We start from the raw sequence: 21568 nt of genomic DNA, 5'->3' as shown, positions 1-21568 counted from the left end.
GCTGGTGGAAATCAGTGTTGTAGTTGATAATGAAGACTCACCAGAGCTTTTGTGGTAGCAGAACAGTGATACTTTGGAGACCACAAGGTCCAACATGATTCAAGAGCTTAAGTCGGGTGACAACTCTAGTATTTTGTGGACAACTTAGTCCTTCATTAGACTGACAGGAATTCAGTGTTCCCAGCCACTCTCGCAAGCAATTAAAAAAAAACAAAACAAAAAAACCCACTTCAGTTTTCAGAGATCTTTTAGCCAAATTAAAAAAGTGCTGAAAGAAGAGTAGTAGCTGATGATAAAGAGAGAGAAATCACTTTCAGTAGTTACATGTAGTTCACTAGATCACTATGTTTTCTGTCCATGTCAAATTACTAAGTACCAGAATTTTTCAACTATTCTGAAATTTGGCTATTGCCTCACAACTGTTGCCAGTTTTCCAAACAAAACAATGCATTGCAATCACCTTGCCAACTGCCAGCCTAAACACTAGGAAAGAAAGTCACCACTTCTGCTGTGTTTATGTATCAAATGCCATTGTTGCTTCTCATGAAGGACGGTGATCTAAGGTAGGAGTTCAGAAATGGCACAGAAGTAGAGAAGAGAGGGATAAGATTGAGTCACTTCTAACAGACTGGTTGTGAGAAGCCATTTGGTTTACAGATGAACTCACACAAATTTTGCTGAATAACGCTGGGTTCTTTGTAAAGAAAACAATACCAAACAGTTGAAAATATGCAACAGGGCTGGCTCTAGGCACTTTTAGTAAGTTCGAACAGAGAGAGCAAAACCAGTAGCAACAATGAGAAGTACTCTTATCTATATTATTATCAATATCTGAAGGGGGCCTACAAGGATGCTGAAGAGGGACTCTTCATCAGGGACTGTAGTGATAGGACAAGGGGTAACGGGTTAAAACTGAAACAGGGAAAGTTCAGGTTAGATATAAGGAAGAAATTCTTTACTGTGAGGGTGGTGAGGCACTGGAACAACTTGCCCAAGAAGTGATAAATGCTCCATCCCTGGCGGTGTTCAAGGCCAGGTTGGACAGAGCCTTGGGTGACATGGTCTAGTGTGAGGTGTCCCTGCCCATGGCAGGGGGTTGGAACCAGATGATCTTAAAGTCCTTTCCAACCCAAACCATTCTGTGATTATGTGATACTCTGAGTTCACTGCACTGCACAACACACTTCTGTCTATCTGAATGAATATGATAATCTTTACACTGTTTAGTGCCTAACTGACATCCCCCGAAAAAACAGAGGGGAGTTTTCTAGAGGGCTATTTAATCTTATTAATGTTATTCATCTATTTACTCTTATTAAATATTGTCAATGTTGCAATGCCAAGTTACGTTGTTTATTTAACATACCCCATTTCCTTCTCTGTCTGGCTATGGCAATCTGTGCCTATAGAGAATCATAGAATCATAGAATAGTTAGGGTTGGAAAGGACCTTAAGATTATCTAGTTCCAACCCCCCTGCCATGGGCAGAGACACCTCACACTAAACCATGCCACCCAAGGCCTCATCCAACCTGGCCTTGAACACTGCCAAGGATGGAGCATTCACAACCTCCCTGGGCAACCCATTCCAGTGCCTCACCACCCTCACAGTAAAGAATTTCTTCCTTAGATCCAATCTAAACTTCCCCTGTTTAAGTTTGAACCCATTACCCCTTGTCCTGTCACTACAGTCCCTGATGAATAGTCCCTCCTCAGCATCCTTGTAGGCCCCTTCAGATACTGGAAGGCTGCTATGAGGTCTCCACGTAGCCTTCTCTTCTCCAGGCTGAACAGCCCCAACTTTCTCAGCCTATCTTCATACGGGAGGTGCTCCAGTCCCCTGATCATCCTCGTGGGCCTCCTCTGGACTTGTTCCAACAGTTCCATGTCCTTTTTATGTTGAGGACACCAGAACTGCACACAATACTCCAGGTGAGGTCTCATGAGAGCAGAGGGACAGAATCCCCTCCTTTGAACTGCTGGTCACGCTCCTCTTGATGCAGCCCAGGATACGGTTGGCTTTCTGGGCTGCGAGCACACACTGAAGCTGGCTCATGTTCATTTTCTCATCGACCAACACCCCAAGTCCTTCTCTGCAGGGCTGCTCTGAATCTCTTCTCTGCCCAACCTGTAGCTGTGCCTGGGATTGCTCTGACCCAGGTGTAGGACCTTGCACTTGGCATGGTTAAACTTCATCAGGTTGGCATCAGCCCACCTCACAAGCGTGTCAAGGTCCCTCTGGATGGCATCCCTTCCCTCTGGCATATCAACCGAACCACACAGCTTGGTGTCATAGGCAAACTTGCTGAGGGTGCACTCAATCCCACTGTCCATGTCACCGACAAAGATGTTGAACAAGACCGGTCCCAACACCGATCCCTGAGGGACACCACTCGTTACTGGTCTCCAGCCGGACATCGAGCCATTGACCACAACTCTTTGCGTGCGGCCATCCAGCCAGTTCTTTATCCACCGAGTCGTCCACCCATCAAATTGATGTCTCTCCAATTTAGAGACAAGGATGTCATGTGGGACAGTGTCGAATGCTTTGCACAAGTCCAGGTAGATGACGTCAACTGCTCTGCCCCTGTCCATCAGTTTCGTAGCCCCATCATAGAAGGCCACCAAATTGGTCAGGCAGGATTTCCCTTTAGTGAAGCCATGCTGGCTGTCACCAACCACCTCCTTGTTTTTCATGTGCCTTAGCGTGTCTTCCAGGAGAATCTGCTCCAAGATTTTGCCAGGCACAGAGGTGAGACTGACTGGTCTGTAATTCCCTGGGTCATCCATTTTCCCCTTCTTGAAAATGGGGGTTATATTTCCCTTTTTCCAGTCGTTGGGAACTTCACCTGACTGCCATGATTTTTCAAATATGATGGACAGTGGCTTAGCAAGTTCATTCGCCAGCTCCTTCAGGACCTGCGAATAGATTTCATTCAGGTCCCATGGACTTGTGCATGTTCAGGTTCTTAAGATGGTCTCGAACCAGATCCTCTCCTACAGTGGGCCTAGGGTCTTCATTCTCACAGTCCCTGCGTTCGCCTTCCAAGAGTTGGGTGGTGCGGTCAGAGCCTTTGCCAGTGAAGACCAAGGCAAAGAAGTCATTAAGAACCTCAGCCTTCTCCAAATCCCAGGTAGCCAGTTCTCCAGATATCTGCCGAAGGGCACCTACATTGTCCCTAGCCTGTCTTTTATTCGCTACATACCTATAGAATCCCTTCCTGTTATCCTTAACATCCCAGCCAAGTTTAATTCTAACTGGGCCTTAGCTTTCCTCACCTGGTCCCTAGCTTCTGGGACAACATCCCTGTATTCTTCCCAGGCCTCCTGTCCCTGCTTCCACCTTTTATAGGCCTCTTTTTTCCTTTGAATTTTCCTGAGCAGCTCCTTATCCATCCAAGGAGGTCTCCTGGCCCTCCTGCTGCACTTCCTTCTAGTTGGGATGCAACACTCCTGAGCTTGGAGCAGGTGATCCTTGAATAACAACCAAGAGTCTTGGGCCCCCCTGCCCTCTAGGGCTGTATCCCATGGAACCTTACTAAGCAGGTTCCTGAAGAGGCCAAAGTCTGCTCTCTTGAAGTCCAGGGCAGTGAGCTTGCTGCACGCTCTTCTCACTGTCCTGAGGATCTCAAACTCGACCATCTCATGTTCGCTGCAACCAAGGCTGCCCTGGAGCATCACATTTCTAACCAGCCCTTCCCTGTTGGTGAGCATGAAGTCAAGCATAGCACCTCTCCTTGTTGGCTCCTCTATTACTTGCAGAAGGACGTTGTCTTCCACACAATCAAGGAACCTCCTGGATTGCTTGTGCCAGGCCATACTGTCGCTCCAACAGATGTCAGGGTGGTTGAAGTCCCCATGAGAACAAGGGCCTGTGAGCGTGAGGCTGTTCCTATCTGCCTATAGAGCACTTCATCCACAGATTCCTCTTGATCAGGTGGTCTGTAATGGATACCCACAATAATGTCCCCCATCACCATTCTCCCTTTAACCCTGACCCACAAACTCTCTGTCGACTGCTCACCCGTCCCCAGACAGAGTTCCATACTCTCCAGCCTATCCCTAACATAAATAGCAACTCCCCCTCCCTGCCTGCCAGGCCTGTCTTTTCTAAAGAGCCTGTAACCTTCCATTCCAACACTCCAGTCATAGGAGCCATCCCACCATGTTTCTGTGATGCCTACTATATCATACCCCCGTAGTCATGCACACATCTCTAATTCCTCTTGTTTGTTCCCTATGCTACAGGCGTTTGTATAGAGGCATCTGAGCTGAGCTCCAGATGAAGCCGGCTCATTGGCTGGAGTGGCTGGAATATCTCTACATTGCTCCAAGCATTTATTATAGGTGCTGGCAACTGACTGGGTGTGATGGGATGAAACAATGCCCCCCTCCCCCAACACATCTAGTTTAAAGATACCTTGACCAGCCTGGCAAGCCTCCTACCAAAACCGCTCTTCCTTTTCTTTGCCAGACTAGCTCCAGCAGCTCCCAGCAGCCCCTCCACCTGGCCTACTAACTTGGGTCCCGTGTTCAAGACACCTAAACCCCTGACTATGACACCACCCTTTTAACCATTTATTAACTTGGCCAATCCTCCTAGCTTTCTTAAGGTCCTCCCCTGTATCCTGGGGAATTGACAAAAAGACAATTTGAGCTCCAGAGCCCCATACCACCTCTCCCAGGGCTCTGCAGTCCTTTATGTTCTCCAGGCTACTTCTATCAACATCACTAGCACCCACATGGATCACTAGAAGTGGGTAATAGTCCGTGGGACTTACTAGAGCAGGCAGCCTCTCTGCAGCATCCCTGATCTGTGCCCCTGGTAGGCAACATCTCCCTTGAGACTGGGTCAGGCCGACAGACGGGTGCTTCTGTTCCTTTCAAAGTAGAGTCCCCTACCACTATGACCCACAGTTTTTTCCTGCCAGCACCAGCAGAGATCTTCTTTAGCAGTGCCCCAGCTGGTTGTTTCTGGTGCGAGTGTGTTTCCTCATTAGTCCCCAGCAGGACAGCAAAGCGGTTCTGAGTGGGGACAACAGATTTAGGAGGAAGCCCCTTGCTTTTCATAGTCCTCTTCCTCATTTCTTTTTGTTGGGATTTTTTTTTTTTTTTTTTTTTGCTGTTTCCCAGCTTCCTGGGTTAATGGCCTCCTTGTTTCCTCCATGAGCTGCAGGGGACGCTTGAGACCCCTGCACAGTTTGGGCCTGGAGCAAGCAGTCCTGTTTCCTCTCAGCTTCTGTGACATCTTGCAGCCTATTGACAGCATCCCGCAGCTCAGCCCCTGCTGCAGGAGGACCTCCACCAGGGAGCACCGAGTGCAGCCCTGCCCATTGTGCACCCTCCCCTCACAAGACCAGTGCCGGCACTCTCTACACTCCAGCTCTGCGCTGCAGCCTCCCCTCTCATCGGCTCTGTCTGGGTGCCTACAATGGCCATCACTGGGGCAGCCGGAGCAGGGCTCCCAGACCGGGCCCTGGTCATAAGGTGAGCGCTCACCATTCCCCGCGAACTGCCTCGACCCGCCCTGTTCACCGCGCTCCCAGGGGCAGGTTTTTACCCAGTCAGGGCTGGCGCCGCTCCTCCTGGCTCCGCCCCCTGTGAGTCCCTGCTCGCGTCAGCTGAGCTGCCGGCTCCTGGGCAAGTCCTGCCGAGGACTTGAGGCTCCCTCGGTGGCTGCTGCCGCTCTGAGTTGAGGCTCCTGGATGCTGAGCTTCCCCCCACTCAGGTGTTGAAGGCGTCCTTTCTCGAGGTACTCACCTCAGCAGCTCACCTAGAGGAGTGGGAACTTGCTCTTCCCAGCAGCCCAGTGCAGGGTGAGGGCAGAAGCTTTGCTGCCGTTCTCAGGAGGTCCTGGCAGCTCATGGATGGGTGGAGGCAGAGGCTCTGCCACAGTATTTATTATAATCCTTACTGTCCAGCACTGCTGGACGTCATGCCAGCTCTGCTTCTCTTACCTTAAGGGTGTTAACTTAGCAGTGCCTTGCTTGAATTTTAGTTGTTCAATCACTGTCCCAGTCTGTTGTGGTTTAACCCCAGCCAGCAGGTCAGCCCCACACAGCTGCTTGCTCACTTTCCCCAATGGGAAATCAAAAGACTAAAAGTGAGAAAACTCATGAGTTCATTCACTTCTTCCCATCGGCAGGCAGGTGTTCAGCCATCTCCAGGTAAGCAGGGCTCCATCATGCTTAACTGTTACTTGGGAAGGCAAACACCATGACTCTGAACGTCCTCTCCCCTTCTACCTTCTTCCCTCCACTTCATATGCTGAGCATGGCATCATGTGGTATGGAATATCCTTTGAGTCAGTTGGGCTCAGCTATCCCTGCTGTGTCCCCTCCCAGCTCCTTGTGCACCCCCAGCCTACTTGCTGGTGGGATGGCTTGAGAGGCAGAAAAGGCCTTGACTATCCTTGACAATGTCATCTATTGGTTCAGACAGTTCCTGATGTAGTAATTCCTGTAACATACAACTCAAGTCCTGAGTTAAAAGTATTTCCATTGCAATCTCCACCCCTGGTCCTTTGGACCAGACCATTGGGTTTAACACTGCAATGAAACTGCATTCACCTTGCCCCTGCTCTCACTTGAGATTATGCAGAGACTGCAGTCCCTTAGAGGTGTACCTGCTTCAAATGGAGCTTTGTCTGTGTGCTACAGTCTTTTCAGAGATATACTTGCTGTGGCGTAGAGTTGTCTACTGCCACAGTCGCTTTGAGATGCCCCTGTTCCATGTGACGTTCTCTATGGGCCACATATATATAATATATAAATATATATAATATATATATATAATATATAATATACACATATAAAATGCCACTCCAGCATGGGACCCACAGCCACAGTCCCTTCAGAAGTAAACCTTCTCCAACATAGCCTTACCCCTGGCTGCAGTCCCTCCAGGGCTGTACCTGCTCTGTCATGGGCTTATCCATGGACTTTGAGGTGCTCCAGCATGACCTTGAAGCACACCCGGTAATGCTTCAAGATGTACGTGGTGCAGCATGGACTTATCTGCAGCCACAGATGCTTCAAGGTGTACCTTCTTCACCAAGGACTTATCCATGGGCCACAGTCCCTTCAAAGGTACACCTGCAATGGCGCAGACATAACCATGGCTACAGATGTTTCGAGATGTACCTGCTCTAGCATGGTCTTATCCATGGCCACAGACACTTTGGGGTGTTCTACTCACCATGTGGACTCATCATCAGGTCACAGTCCCTTCAACTCAAGTCACACTGGGGTTCCAGCTAGTACAGCAGCACAGGACCAGCAGCAATGCTCTGCCAGCCCGGGCACATGGCCATTACTGTTACCAAAATATGCCCAGGCACAGCACAGTAAGATGATAAGCAGTACAGCAGCACAGCAAGCAGTGAAAGCATAAAGCAGCCACTAACAAGCCCTAGACTAATATACAGTAAGGCAAGTGATCCCCATGACAAGCACAGGAGCCTGCCAATTAATAGCTTAACAGCTGTAACAGCTATAAATTCAATCTAGCACATTCCAATCAAACCTGTTGTTATCTTGAACCTTTTGAGCCACACACTGAGTGCCAAAAGGGACTGTCATGGTTTAACCCCAGCTGACATCTAAGCCCTGCACAGCTGCTTGTTCACTTCCCCATAGTGGGATGGGGGAGAGAATTGTCAGAAAAGAGGAAAACTCATGGGTTAAGATAAGGATAGTTTAATAGGTAAAGCAAAGCAAAAGAAGGAATTAATTCACTTCTTCCCATCAGCAGGGAGGTGTTCAGCCATCTCCAGGTAAACAAGGCTTCATCATGTTTAACTGTTACTTGGGAAGACAAACACATGACTCTGAATGTCCCCCCCTTCCTTCTTTCCTCCATTGTATATGCTGAGCATGACATCATGTGGCATGGAATACCCCCTGGATCAGTTGGTGTCAGTTGTCCAACTGTGTCTCCTCCCAATGCTTTGTGCATACCTAGCCTGCTCACTGGTGGAGTGGTGTGAGAAGCAAAAAAGGCCTTGACTCTGTTTAGGCACTGCTCAGCAATAACTAAAACATCCCTGTGTTATCAACACTGTTTCCAGCGCAATTCCAGAAAACAGCCCTGTACTAGCTGCCATGAAGAAAATTGAGTCTATCCAGCCCAAACCTGCACACGGTCTCAGACATTTTTAAAGGCTGATAAATATTTCTGTTCAATAATGATACGGCAGCAGCAATGATAGAAAATGCCAATTCTTTTATACAACATAAAGGTCCTATATAATATAGACTACAACTATTAGCTGTTATGGAAAGCAGAAATCTGTATTTTTCCAGCACATATAGCATATTTCACAAGTGGCTGATATACCATAAGAATCCAGTATTTTTCATCATTTTGGCAGTAGATTTTATAGGGATTGAAGCTGAGTGAAGCAAAGCAAGATAAAACATAGTCTTAGATGTCCAGCAGATGAGAGACTTAATACCAACAAAAAGGATTGGAGGTCTTAATGAATGTTGTGATATTGTCATAGAGGATTTTGTATTTGAGGCAATTTTAAGTTTAGATATTCAGCTTTCTATATGAATATTCTGAGACTTCTAAATGAGAATAAAGTTGTCAGCCACCCAGTTACACCAAGACAAATCTGAATTATGGTTAGAATTTCCTAAAACACCATTCTGTGAGAAAAATGTCTGTTCTTACCAGCTTTCAGGTTAAAAAAGCCACCTTTTGTAGTGTGAGCTGAGTTAATATTGCAGTTTTATGTGTGATTATAGTTCAACTTTACTTTCCTCAACTTACTAGCACATGTGACCAGCATCTGAAATATTTTGTCTTGGAATTTCCTTCAGTCTTTTTATAAAGTTAAGGAAAATGCTTGTAGCTCTGCCATATGGAGGTAAATATGGTATGTAAATCAGTTTCTTGGGACAAAAGCCTTAGGTAGGTAGATTATACCATGAGTGACAGATAGAATGGTAGAATCATAGAATAGTTAGGGTTGGAAAGGACCTTAAGATCATCTAGTTCTAGCCCCCCTGCCATGGGCAGGGACACCTCCCACTAAACCATGTCACCCAAGGCTCTGTCCAACCTGGCCTTGAACACTGCCAGGGATGGGACAGCCACAGCTTCTCTGGGCAATCTGTTCCAGTGCCTCACCACCCTTACAGAAAAGAACTTCCTCCTTATATCCAATCTAAACTTCCCCTGTTTAAGTTTTAACCCGTTACCCCTTGTCCTGATGAAGAGTCCCTCCCGAGCATCACTATAGCCCCCCTTCAGATACTGGAAGGCTGCTATGAGGTCTGAGATGTTTTAATCTAGATTGAACATCAGATTTGCTGCAAGCTGCATATATATTTCTTAATGTCTGTAGCCTAACCATTTCTTTATAAGAGCTGCATTAGCTATTAACAAAAAAGTCTACAGAAAGAGAGTACCTGTCCAAGTTTCAGAAAATTTAGAGTCCAAAAAGAGCAGATCTCGATTTCTATTTAGAAATTGACTCAAATTGGAGAATTCTTGATTTTTTAAAAAGCATGCCAGGAAATGGAAGAACTGACAACAGAGGGAAATTATTTAACTTCTGTGCATCAGTTCCGGTTTGGAGGTGTTCATTTCTGTCCTATTGCACAGGCCAAATTCTACTTCAGAGGGAACTTTTTTTGGATTCAGAAAAGTGAGGTGACGAAGATGCCAAATGCTGACTGTGGTAGACAGGTGATTATGGACTGAGCTGTCTTTCAGTTGTCATACGTAATCAGTTTTGGTCAGGATTTGGACTGCTCACTCACATCCAGAGTTTCTGGGAGCTGCCAGTTGAACTCAATAAATAACTCTGTGTTTCGTTTCCTTCCTTAATACAATGTGCACAGCCAAGTTTGAAATTTTATGCAATATTAGAAAGCTGTTTTGTTCAGGTGTTCAAGCTGCAATGCTTTCATTTTTTAAATTGGTAGTGTTTTGTATCTTCTATAGTAGTATACAAAATCTAAAATCTGAATTTATGAAATGCAGATTCTAATAGCAAGACAAATAGGCCCTCCATGAATACAGTTATTTTTCATCAGACTTTTCAACCTCCAGCACAAGTTTTCCATTCTCTGTTTTCTTCATCTCCTAGTCCTGTTACCACCTCTCTGTGCTGCTCTATTCTGTCTCCTTTTACCCTGGGCCATTTCATTTGTACTGTTCTCCAAGTCTCTGCAATAGAGAAGGAATAGAGCCTTCCACAAACATTATTTTCTCCTATAGCTGCTGTTCCCTGAAGCACAATATGCCTCATATGTATTCCTTTCCATTCTGCATGTGCCGTTAGCCATGATAGCAGCAGTACTGGATTGCATGCATGTAATGTTCTGTAACTTGTTCCACCTGAAGCTCTGTATCAGATGATATTTTGGACTTTTCCAAACTGATAGGCTGACTTTCTTCAGGGCTTCCGTGTAATTCTGATGCCTCCTCCATCCACACCAAGGTGCTCTCCTCCATCCACAGCAAGATGCTCCCCTCCATGGCCTTTCTCTGTTGCAGAACTGATGAGCTCTGCTCCTTCTAGTCCTGGAGGCAGACACCACTGCAAGGATGCGCCTGAAGGATGGGGTCCTCCTGCTCCCGTCCTTCAGCTCACAGTGTGTCTGATGATGCTCCTTGCTCTGTACTATGGCCAAAAAAGAGGTACATATTGCAGACTAAACCAGAAAGTGAACCACTATGGTTCAGTTGCAATAGTGTAACCACCAGTAGCAGAATCTGACTCATATTAAACACACGTCCTCATGCAGGAAGTCAATGTTCACAATGTTCTCGTGTGCAGCTCTATCAATCACTACTCTGAAATCAAACAATTGTGGCATATCCTTCTTATCTAATTCACATATTTTGTTCCCTCTTTGTAGAAGAACTTGTGAAAGATGTTCGTGAACAGGAAAAAGAGCAAAGCAGAAATTCCACAGATGCACAGTTACAGGAAGAGACAACAAGGATACAAAATGAGAGTAGTCAGGGAAGCGATGGTACAACCTGTCCTCCCAGATCCATCGTCCTACAAGTAGTCTCTTTGGACACTCCTCTGAGTGATGAATCCAACTCAGAAAAGTGCACTAACTCTGACCCGAACCAGAAAGATGTCACCGATGCCCAGCAAGAAACACAGAATACAGACCCACTGAATGGTAATACTTCATCACAGAGCACCAGTCAATATAATGAAGCTGTCCAGGGTGAAGCAGCAGCACTGTCTGGTATCTCCATGTCAAAACATTGGCAATAATGTGAAATACTGAAATAAGGGGATGTGCAACCCACCAGCGTACAACAGTTTCTTCAGGCATATGTAAAAACAAAGTGGTTTTAGTGTCCTAAAACCATTGAGTAAAAGCTGTTTGATGTCAAAAAATACCATCTTCTTGATATGAACTAGTTGGTGTCTAGTAGAAAATCTTTTACATAAAACACCAAGACTTTTAGTTGAATTGGGAGAATGATTTTAAAGTAATTCAAAGAAACACATTTGTAGTTAAACAGCAGTTTGTTATTGGAGAATGAGGTAAACTTTCAAAACAGAATTATCTAACGTTTTCTCTTTGAATAGGTAATTATTCTTATGCTATTAAAATACCTTCATGCCCTTAGTTTAGGCACCTATTATGATTATTGTTTTTTTAAAACACATCCATTTACTAAATGTAATGTGAATTTTAGAGTTAATTTTAAGTAGATGAAATTTGCTAACTGTAGTAGAATGGGACTATGTCATTCTCTTAATCTAAAAGATTAGTCTCCTGACTGTAGTTTGCAGGACAAGGAGAGTACCCAGAAAACCCTTATAATGTCAGAATATTGTTCTAGAATGTAAGCATTTTATCATAAGCTGGCTATGATTTAGTATCTGATGATTGTAAGTCAGTATCAAGGGCAAAATCCCCAAGAATTATCAAAGTAAGAGAAAGACTTTTTATTTTCTCAATTTGCTTATTGTTAGAATAAGCTTTGAGGTATTAGGGTAGTAAAAATAATCCAGGCATATAATGATGCTTCTTTTCCTTACTTCTAATTAAAATGCTAAGCTCACTAATGCTTTTATGACAGTGAGCCTTGCAATATTGTGCCAGAAGTATGGCATTGTCTGAGCAGCAACACTGAAGTGCTTATAAGGCTTAGCTTAGACATAAGTATATGACTTGGCATATTTCTCAAGAATGCTTTTTATGGAGAACTCCCACTTATTTTACAGTTCCACATTCCAACACTCCACGCTTTTATTGTTGACGGGGGTTTTTTTCCATCAGAAATAACAGATGGTGAATTTAGGGTCCTAAATCAAAATATTTACACTAAAATTAATTTCACAGCATTTGAAATTGTCTAATAACTGATATATTTGTCTTTTGATAAGTATATTTGCACCAATTTTTGTATTAAAGCCCAACTTGCAATTTCAGTGCCTTAGAAAAGTTTCCCATCTCCTAGATGAGGAACAGAGTAGGAAAAGCTGCATCTTACATCTTTCAAACTGTGCACAAGGCAGTTGTGGTGTCCTGGGGAACTTTAGATGGCTAACCAACAAAAAAAATGCTGTTTGATAGGTCATATACAACTCAGCATGCAATTGGTACACTGAGTTGCCTTGTCGATCTTTACATTCCACATTTTATATGAGAACACAGATTTCTTATTTTAGAAAAAGCTAATTTGTTTTCTAAGGCAGGGAATTTTCTACAGATGAAACTGATTTTGTTTTACACTATCACAGATTTTTAGTAGAGTGCATAGAACGCATAGATAAGGATATTTGTTAGGCCTTATTTCTAAAGGCATCTGATAAGTTCAAGGCATTTTTAGCTCTCTTTTTTGTGTGAAACATCTGTTCACTGTGATATGTTGAATTTACTCGTATCCATCTCCTTCAGAGATTGTTTGTGTTCATCTCCCTGCGTAGATAAATGCCCAATTAAATGGAGAGCTTGAATTTGCCTGGTTTCTGTGGCATATTAATGTCAAAGTCCAGTACTTTCTGATCAGGTTCTTCTTTTGTTTAGATATTCCACACATGAAAGCTGTAATGTTTAATATCAAATTTATCTATTTGAGGACAGTTGATGTTACATGGGATTTCTGATTTATCATAGTTATACAAAATGTACTGATAGGACCCTACAAATTAATGTAAGTTATACTTGGGAAAATAGAACAATCACAATATGCAGCTCAATCACAGTGTCAATGCGAGTCCCGTTACCAGTCTCTAGAACTAGAAACTAGAACTAGAACTAGAAACCCCCCAGTCACCAGTAAGGCATACTGGGTTGAAGCCAGCTCAGGCCCATTGCTCTCTTAAAAATTCTTTTTCTAGTTGTTTAGTTTTTGTATTCAATATTGGGGTGGCCTGGCTAACTCAGGGAGACAGTCATATTCTTCTAGTGAACACAAGGTCAAACGTCTACACCACTGGTTGATCCTCTCAACTGTGATATAGTCTGTGGATCCACTCAGCTGATACAAGTGTTTATGTAAACCAAAGGTCACCCTCCACTCCCCTTTGTGTTGATGTTGTCAGCTTTCTTTGCAAGAGCTGCAAGCAGTCACCCTTGCATTATCTCCTGAGCTTGACAAGCATATCACCCTTGCTCATCTTCTTCTTCCATTATAGGAAGCTATGAGTCAATCACAGTGTCATTTACATTTTGATTTTATGTTATTAAATAGTTTGGTTTATACTTTTAATAATATTTCATTCTTGCATTTTCCCTATTTTCCCGATATTTAAATGATACAGGAAAAATATTTTTAATATTTTATGGTCTTCTAAAATTATTTAGAGAGGGACTATGTCATCTTATTCTTAAAACTTTCTTTCCTGAGGTGAGTCCAGCCATGTTACTATATAGTGAGAAACCCATCTATATATTATTTAAATACTATACTCTTTCAAGTCAGCACTAAGCATTTCAGGGAACTTTATGCTTCTAATAAACCACAAAGGACACCTAATATTAATTTCTCAACTATGTCATAGCATATATCGATAAATGAAATATACAGTGGTCTTTTTCTGTGCCTGCCAATTAAAGAAGCATACTGCAGATATTTACATTACTGTAATGCACAGGATGAGACTCAGGTCCCTGCTGTTTGAGATGAAATGAATTAATGCAGGGTTTCAGTAGCAGATTTAAGTACCTCTGCAGAGATTGTGCCACTGTGTTAAAAAACTGTAAAAAACCAAAAGGCAATGCAGGCATTTAGTATTGGAATAGTTTGCAATATTCAATACCAAAGGGAAAACTCAGGCTAAAATGTTTCCCATTTGTCTTTCAGAGTGGTGGAATGATTAATGTTATTCTAAATGGAGGGAATCCATTAAACTGTCATTGTTGTTGTCTAAATGTAGGTATTTAATATTAGTGTTTTTGCAAGAGTTGTCATTGCTGCAGTATGTTTAGAAGCCTCATAACTACAAATAACATAGCAGTCTCTGTTTTCTCACTCTCCCCTCCTTTTTGTCTGTATAAGTGATGCTTGAGATGTTCAAGGGAGAGTGTATTGTGTATGATGCAGTAGCACTCAGCACAGAAGGGAGATACAGTATAGGTAGCATCCCTCCTTTTCGCTTTTGCACCTCTGTTGATGGCCAGAAAATCCAGACAGGACTCTTCTAACCAAAGTCAGATATTTTCAATGGAATGTCACTTCAAGCAAGCAGAAAGTAACATACACAAGTCCATGGCCTTGCAATTTTTCCCTGGTTCCCAAATTGGAGTTATTTGACTATTCTAAGAAGTACTATACATCTATCAGACCATTATTAGCACTCTCCATGTGAGATTTTTCTAACTCTGTCTTTCTGTACTGAAGAAGAGGGGTAGAAAGCCAAAATGATGTCCAGAGTGTTTGCTGAGTTGCAGGGAGGAGAAGCAAGCCATGCAGGAACCAGGGCTAAGAGAATGAGACAGAAGGTAAGAAGAAAAGCGACTTAGTTATTCAGATTGAAACTTCCTATGTTAGCTGTCATTATTCTGTCCTTTATAAAAAGCAGAAACTCACTTTGGTTTTCTGTGAGTAAATGATTGAATTACAAGAGAGATGGGTAACACAGGAAGATGATCTATCTGCATTCTTGGGAACTGTCACTGAATATTTGGATTTACTATGATGAGGGCTTTCCCTTTAAAAAAAAATTTAAAAAAAGGATTGCATTCCTCTTGTTGTGTCACATATCTTTCTAGGTGTAGCTCTTGTAGACCACTGCATTTTATTAACAGGATTAGCTCTGCCCTGCTTCCTGGTCAGCATGAAGGAAGAACTGGAGGGTCATTATTAAAAAAACTCCAGTTGTGACTGAATGTCATTTTTCTCCACAATACCTTTATCCTTTCCATCATCTCACTTGAATTTAAGTGAATGTTACAAGAGTAAGTGGAACTATTATAAGGTGATATTTTCTTAAGTGATGATTTTCTTCTTCTCTGATTAATTAATTAGAACATTAATTTTAGAAAATGCTTATGTTTAATGAAACAACTCTGTGTTTCAATGATTTATAAATGTTAATTGGCACACTTTTAAGTTTTCACTCATGATGATAGCCACATTAATCCTTAATATCAAAATGTAAAGGAGATAATAAATCTGTGATAAAACAGATTATCAGTAACTTCACTCTGTATGACAGCAGAGGACTGTCCAGTCACATCAAGTTGTACAAAGCATTCAACATCATCAACAATCAGCAACTGAAAGACTCTGGGGGATAACCAGGTTAAATAACAGTGGACAGATGCACATCAACAACATGCCAGTTTCATTTATGGTAATGCAAGTGGCATCAAGTAATCTTCCATGCTGTGCAAATGCTAGTGACCATTCAGAACTGCAGTGCTCAGCCGAGTGTTGAAGCCTTTCATCCATGCAAAGTGAGCAAAGGTCGCTGTGGTGCCTGGTTTGTTAGCATTCCTTGTGCTCACTGTGTGGCTAAACAGAGCAACTGTAAATAGGATCCTGGTACTAAAGGAGGGCATCCATGTTCATGCATGGGACGAGGATGGAGGGAAGGCTATATTTAAAGAGCAAACAATGTATTTATGAAAAGAATAGGGATTATAAGATAACAACTGTTATCAACCATCCATAGCGCAGAGTTTATCATGTAAAAAATCTGATGCATTGCCAGGAAGAAAGTTATGTATGGTTTGGAAGTTAATGTTTGGTTTTCATGAAAATTAAACATACGAAGTTTTTGTTTCAAGGCCTCCACAAACTGCTCCTGTCCCACTCCTAAAGCTCTATGTCAAGTATAAAATTTAAATATTTAAATAAATAGGTTTTCTTTTTATACCTCTCCCCATCCCCTTTTTTGTTTTTATGGATAATAATAAAATTTTGCTAAATCCCTCCAAAAACAACTGCAGGCTGAAAGATCAGGAGTCATTCTTGTTCTAACACATTAGTCCAATTTTGAGACTTTAAAAGCCTCTGGAGAGCTAGTTGTCTATATTCCACCTACACTAAATTGATGTACAAAAAGGGTACAGTGAAGTATGCTGCTTAGGGGAATATGGCCTATCTGCTAGTGGCTGCATTACAGAGTGGGCAGCACCCACTCTGCCACCATTCATAGCAATGAAAACAGAAGAAAATCAGTAGCAATTCTTACTTCTTTACAGTGAAGCCCTGGTGAATTCATAGCTATTAATTTTTTTTTTTCCTTATTCTCATGAGCTCCCTTTCCTCTCTTCCCTTTCTCTTTTCTAAACTGTGAACCTCTTCTTGAACAACTCACCATCTTTCAATGTTCCTTTGAGATCACACATCATCCTCTCTTTCCCTTTAAGCTGCCTGTACCGTTATTTTCTGGCTATTCAGAAATCTTTCTCTGCCTGTATTTTTACTTTTATATTTTACTCTTATGCCTCTCCCAACTCATAATCTTCACTTTTGAGATTTCTTTTTCACATTTGTCAGGTCAGCGTTATTAATCACTGATGGAATCATTCAATCAACTGGTTAAAACTGAGAAGTTATGATATCCTTAGCAAATAGCACTGTAAGTTTGCTATATTCTCCACATGCCTGCTGGCTCAGTTTGTAGTTTCTTCAAATGCACTCATTCAAAGTTACTGAAGGAATAGTTTGAGCACAGCTAGTATTATCATTGTTTGTTTGTTTGAAATTCATGTTGTATCACTTAGTTTGAAAGCTGCTTGTGTCACTTGGTGTCATTGCTCCTATCTGATTAAATTAATTGAATTCTTAGAACACTGGCATCTTTCATTATCTGAGAGAAGCTTACTGTCCGTTTGAAAGCCTACATTAAAGAGGATTTAAACAGCACTTCTCTGCAGAGGGTGAATTTTGACTTTCAATATGTTGGAGGATAAAATAAACTAAACCCAAACCCACTTTATAAACACTTACTCATGTAAACATATTTTTTTTTATTTCATGCTGTGATCTATTGCTTTCATGCTATCTTTTGCTTTATGGATAAACCATAATGATTAGTTAGTTCAATCTCATGCTTAGTTCAGTGGGAAAGCAATTAAAGAAAGCAGTGACTGAAATCTCATTTTAACCTTATAAGAGTCAGGAGGAAAAAGTTCCTGTCTGTCTGTGTATTCACTTAACTTGATTAAACTTCTCACTCAGGTTCCCAGTCATATTTCTTTATCTTCCAGGTGAGCCTAAACACTGTAAGATGTCAGAAGATATACTGAGAACCACTGAGCAGAAAGAAGCACTGGTAGAGAACTAGATTTGCCATTTCATAAAAGCTTCTGACATTTCAGACAGGACAGGTAATTTTGTCATTTCTTTCTTATAATGGGGAGAATTTTACACAGTAAAGACTCACCTAGTGCTGTTATTATCCTCTTTGTTCTGGTTGTGGCTTTATTACAAAATTTTGAAATGGGGACATGGTACACCCCACTTACTACGTCCTCTTCAAAGCCATTTAATATAAGGAAGGGAAGAACAATACTTTTACATCTTGGAATCCTTGCCTGTCAGACTAAATGATCATGCACTAAAACATCCTCAGTTCATGCATATTAAATACTGGAAGTAGTAATATTAAAAGTCTATTGTTGATGAATTTTCATTTGACCTTTGTTGCAGGAGAAAAGAACTCTAGCAGTTCCTACTGTGTGCTCTCAGAGGCTGTTATCCATCAACTTGTTCTTGGTTCATTCTGTTTCTGTGGAGAGTGATTGGACAAAATGATCAAGAGTTTAAAATGTAAACCCTGAGCTGGCAACTCAAAGCACTTAACAACTCACAAGCTTTCAGTTGTATTTGTTGTTGCTATTTCCTCTTCTATACTGCTTTCTTAAACTAGCCAGAATAATTCTTCTGCCAAAGCTGGACATCGCTTTATTGCATCACTGACATCAGACATTTCCAGTTAACCACACATTTATCATCTGCCTGGGATAGCTGTTACATGTCACTGCTACTGGCGTCCAATGGAAATGGAAAGTCAAAATGAAATATTATTATAGATACTTGTTCATGCAACCATGCTGCATGCAACATAATGGAAGTCCTACTTGTTAGCTTCCTTAGCATATCTGGAAATAAAAGTATGTAGAGTGTACAGGGAAGTTGTAGAGTTATCCTGACCAGCCTGCATGGCTGTCATGTGAAGAGAACTGGTGTGTAAAAAATCAGTATTCAAAATATCTCTTTAAAATTAATTAAATAGCATCCAATATTAAAAATTCAAACATTCTCAGCCCTTCAGTATTTTGGAAGACATCAGCAGTGGTGCCAGCCCTACCATGAAGTTGGTGCTTATTGTTTCGTGGGGCAAAAGAGACAGTGACAAATATGAAAATATATGTCATGTGAAATTTTGCTTCAGTTCAGCAAAATATTGTGTTGCCTCTCAGGCAGAACTGTAAGGTGACCCTGAGGCCTTACAGCACAGTTTGTCTCAAATGCAGCGTGGATCCTGTGAAATCCTTGCTAACTTTTGTCTCATTAAAAGAAAACACCAGGCCAACTTTCTCTGAGAGGCAGTGAAAGCAGAGCACGCTGGCAGTTACCTCTGCAAGAAGCCTCAGAATGAGCCCTCCAACCCAAACTGTGCCCAGAAAGAGATAACTTTCATCTTTGCTTCCCTCAAGCTGCAGATGACCCCTCCTGGCTTGCCTGGGTGTCCCATGCAGCTGCAGACAACCTCATTTCCCTCTGCTCGAACCTGCCAGGAAATTTGCACGCTCCCCTTTGCTTTGTAGGCGCTCAGGAGGCTTGGGTCACTGCACTCCCAATTTTCCTTTTCGGACCCTGTGATTATTACCTCACTGACTGAAAAAGTCTTTACTATCAGCCATGGTCCACTCTGAAGAGGACTTGTGGGGGTAGTGGCATTCCCCTTTGTGCAGAGGCTGATGAAGGATTGAGACCTATGTGCTGTTCATCTGCTGCTTCAGGGATTTTACCGGACTCAACAGGCGTCAGGCTCAACCTCAACAAGGGCACACTTTGTCCCGATCAAAGAAGGAATTGTAAAACAATCACCCTAGACTGAGAGATCCTTACACATCCATACCTGGTGACTGTCTTTTTTCTGACAGTGGAGCATTCGAAATTAAGCTGTGGACAGTGCAAGCTCCTAGCCCTGCGGTAAGGGCATGCCAAAAGGTGGAATTCCTGTCATTAAATATGTAAGCCATATACACACTATGTAAAAGAAGTAGTGTGCATATTTTTAACTTAAGAAATGGTTGTGCATATAGGATGTAAAAAGTGCATTTAAATTGTTCTGTGTATCTGGTCCAGGGCTTGTATTTAGCATGGACAAATTTCTGTACAGTGCAGTTAATGAATGAAATGTTAACAAATGAAATTGTATCATATATGTTATAACACAATCAATATTTTTTGCTAAGAGTTAAGAATTTGTATATTCTCTGCTAGTGTTCGAGCAAATCATTAGTAGCCTGGACCACTCTGTGCACCTTTGAATCCTTTTGGGGAATGTTGGACCCTTTTTTTTTTTTCCCCTTTCCAATAAAACGTAAACCATCATAGGGCTTCTTCTTGTCATTATGACACGAGAAGAAACATAATGGTCTTCTTTTTAATTGTAAATTGCCATATGCTGTGGCAGTGAAAATCATCTTGTTTAAGATCTGAGAACTTGGGACCTTATTTCAGATATGTTGAGCATCCGCAGTTGCCACCAAATTTGAAAGGAACAAAAGATGACTGATATCTTTGAAAATTAGGCCAGTTAAGTATCTGCTACAGTGTGTTCTTCAACATTGTAATTTAATGTTCACTGAGACTGAAAGTCTGGAGCAATGAGAATTTAACGTTTTTACAGTATTTTGAATTTCAGACTTTTACGATAGCTGACCTTGACTTTTTTTCTGTGTCTCTGTCCCATCATTATTTATATACACTGCAAGAATTTTCTCCTGGAAATTCAAGCAGAATTTATACCAGATTCTGCAGAGTACTTGGAGCATCCTGTGGGGCCTTCAGTGTCCTGTTGTCATAGCTGTCACCAGGATCTCCCACTGCAGAAACTAGGAGTTCCTGATCTCACAGGAGGTACTCATTGCCTGCAGAACTCATTCATTAATATAGAAGTGTGATTTGTGTATAAATAATCCTATTTGCTCATTTGTACTCAGTTTTAATCACTGTGGTAGATGTTGCTGAAATACAAGAGGTCCTTAGTTTTTCTTTAATGCCAACTGATTTTCTTTCTTTCTTCCTTTATTCTTAGCAAGACTTTACCTGGACATGACCCAAAGCTTAGTGTGTTGTTTGGATGAGGAATTTTCTCTGGTGGAGAACGCTGATATAGCCAACATGTGTTAATTAAGGCTTTGACCTTGCGTGAAATTCACGTTCAGATGGCAGAAAGGCTTCTTGAGAGGGCCTCTCCCTGAACAATAGTTTATCTTTGAAATCTGTAATGCTGCGCTACCAAAACACTGCATGGGGCCATAAGAAATGGTGTTTGTATATGCATCTCTCCCACAGCATTATGGGCATGTACCCCTGCATTGAGCACACTGAGGAGCTGTAGCTATAGATTAGCCCTCAGGAGTCTTATTTTGTACTTTTATCTTGAAATATCTGACAGATATATTATGTAATATTGTTATGGGTTATGATCTGACAGTATTTTTTTATTTGATTTTCAACAAGGCAATCTAAAACTGTGTTTTTATTCTGCTGTATTTGTCCGTATTTCTTATGATGATATTCCCAAATAAATATGATTTGAGGGCAAGGATCGTGAAGCTCCTGAGTGTTAGTTACAGATCTGCTTTCCTGAAACATGTTTGCTCATTTGCATATGGTAGTATTTGAAAAGTAACAGAGCATAAATGGTTGTTTCCAGCCCTTTTACCTGCTTGTGACTCTACACTTCCTCTGTAATTGTGTCCGTTTGCAGTACAAACTCACTTGCATCCTTATAATTTCTTTAAGCAAGTCTTAAAGAAACTATTAAATTTCTTTAGGTGAGTCTTGCCTTCTTAGCCTTTACTGCTAAAATAGCCCTACATGAAGAAAACTGTAACCAATAGAACACTTTTTTACCCTAAGAAATGCTTACTGTGGGTTGGTATTGG

General features: G+C 41.9%; 1 protein-coding gene across 1 annotated transcript in view; it reads left to right on the top strand.

Annotated features, from left to right (window-relative positions):
* PDE1A (phosphodiesterase 1A) overlaps positions 1 to 17727 on the top strand; it is a gene marked incomplete at both ends in the record, with an annotated part of 151287 nt that extends 133560 nt beyond the window's left edge. Inside the window, 2 exons of the mRNA XM_080621266.1 lie at positions 10874 to 11149; positions 17651 to 17727. Of these exons, the coding sequence (XP_080477392.1) occupies positions 10874 to 11149; positions 17651 to 17727 (353 nt within the window). The remainder of the gene's footprint in view (positions 1 to 10873; positions 11150 to 17650) is intronic.
* Positions 17728 to 21568: the final 3841 nt, after the last annotated feature.

Source organism: Psittacula echo, assembly GCF_963264785.1.
Source record: "Psittacula echo genome assembly, chromosome: 6".
NCBI lineage: Eukaryota > Metazoa > Chordata > Aves > Psittaciformes > Psittacidae > Psittacula > Psittacula echo.
The sequence above is the reverse complement of the archived record's forward strand: the minus strand, read 5'-3'. Positions and strand labels throughout refer to the sequence as shown.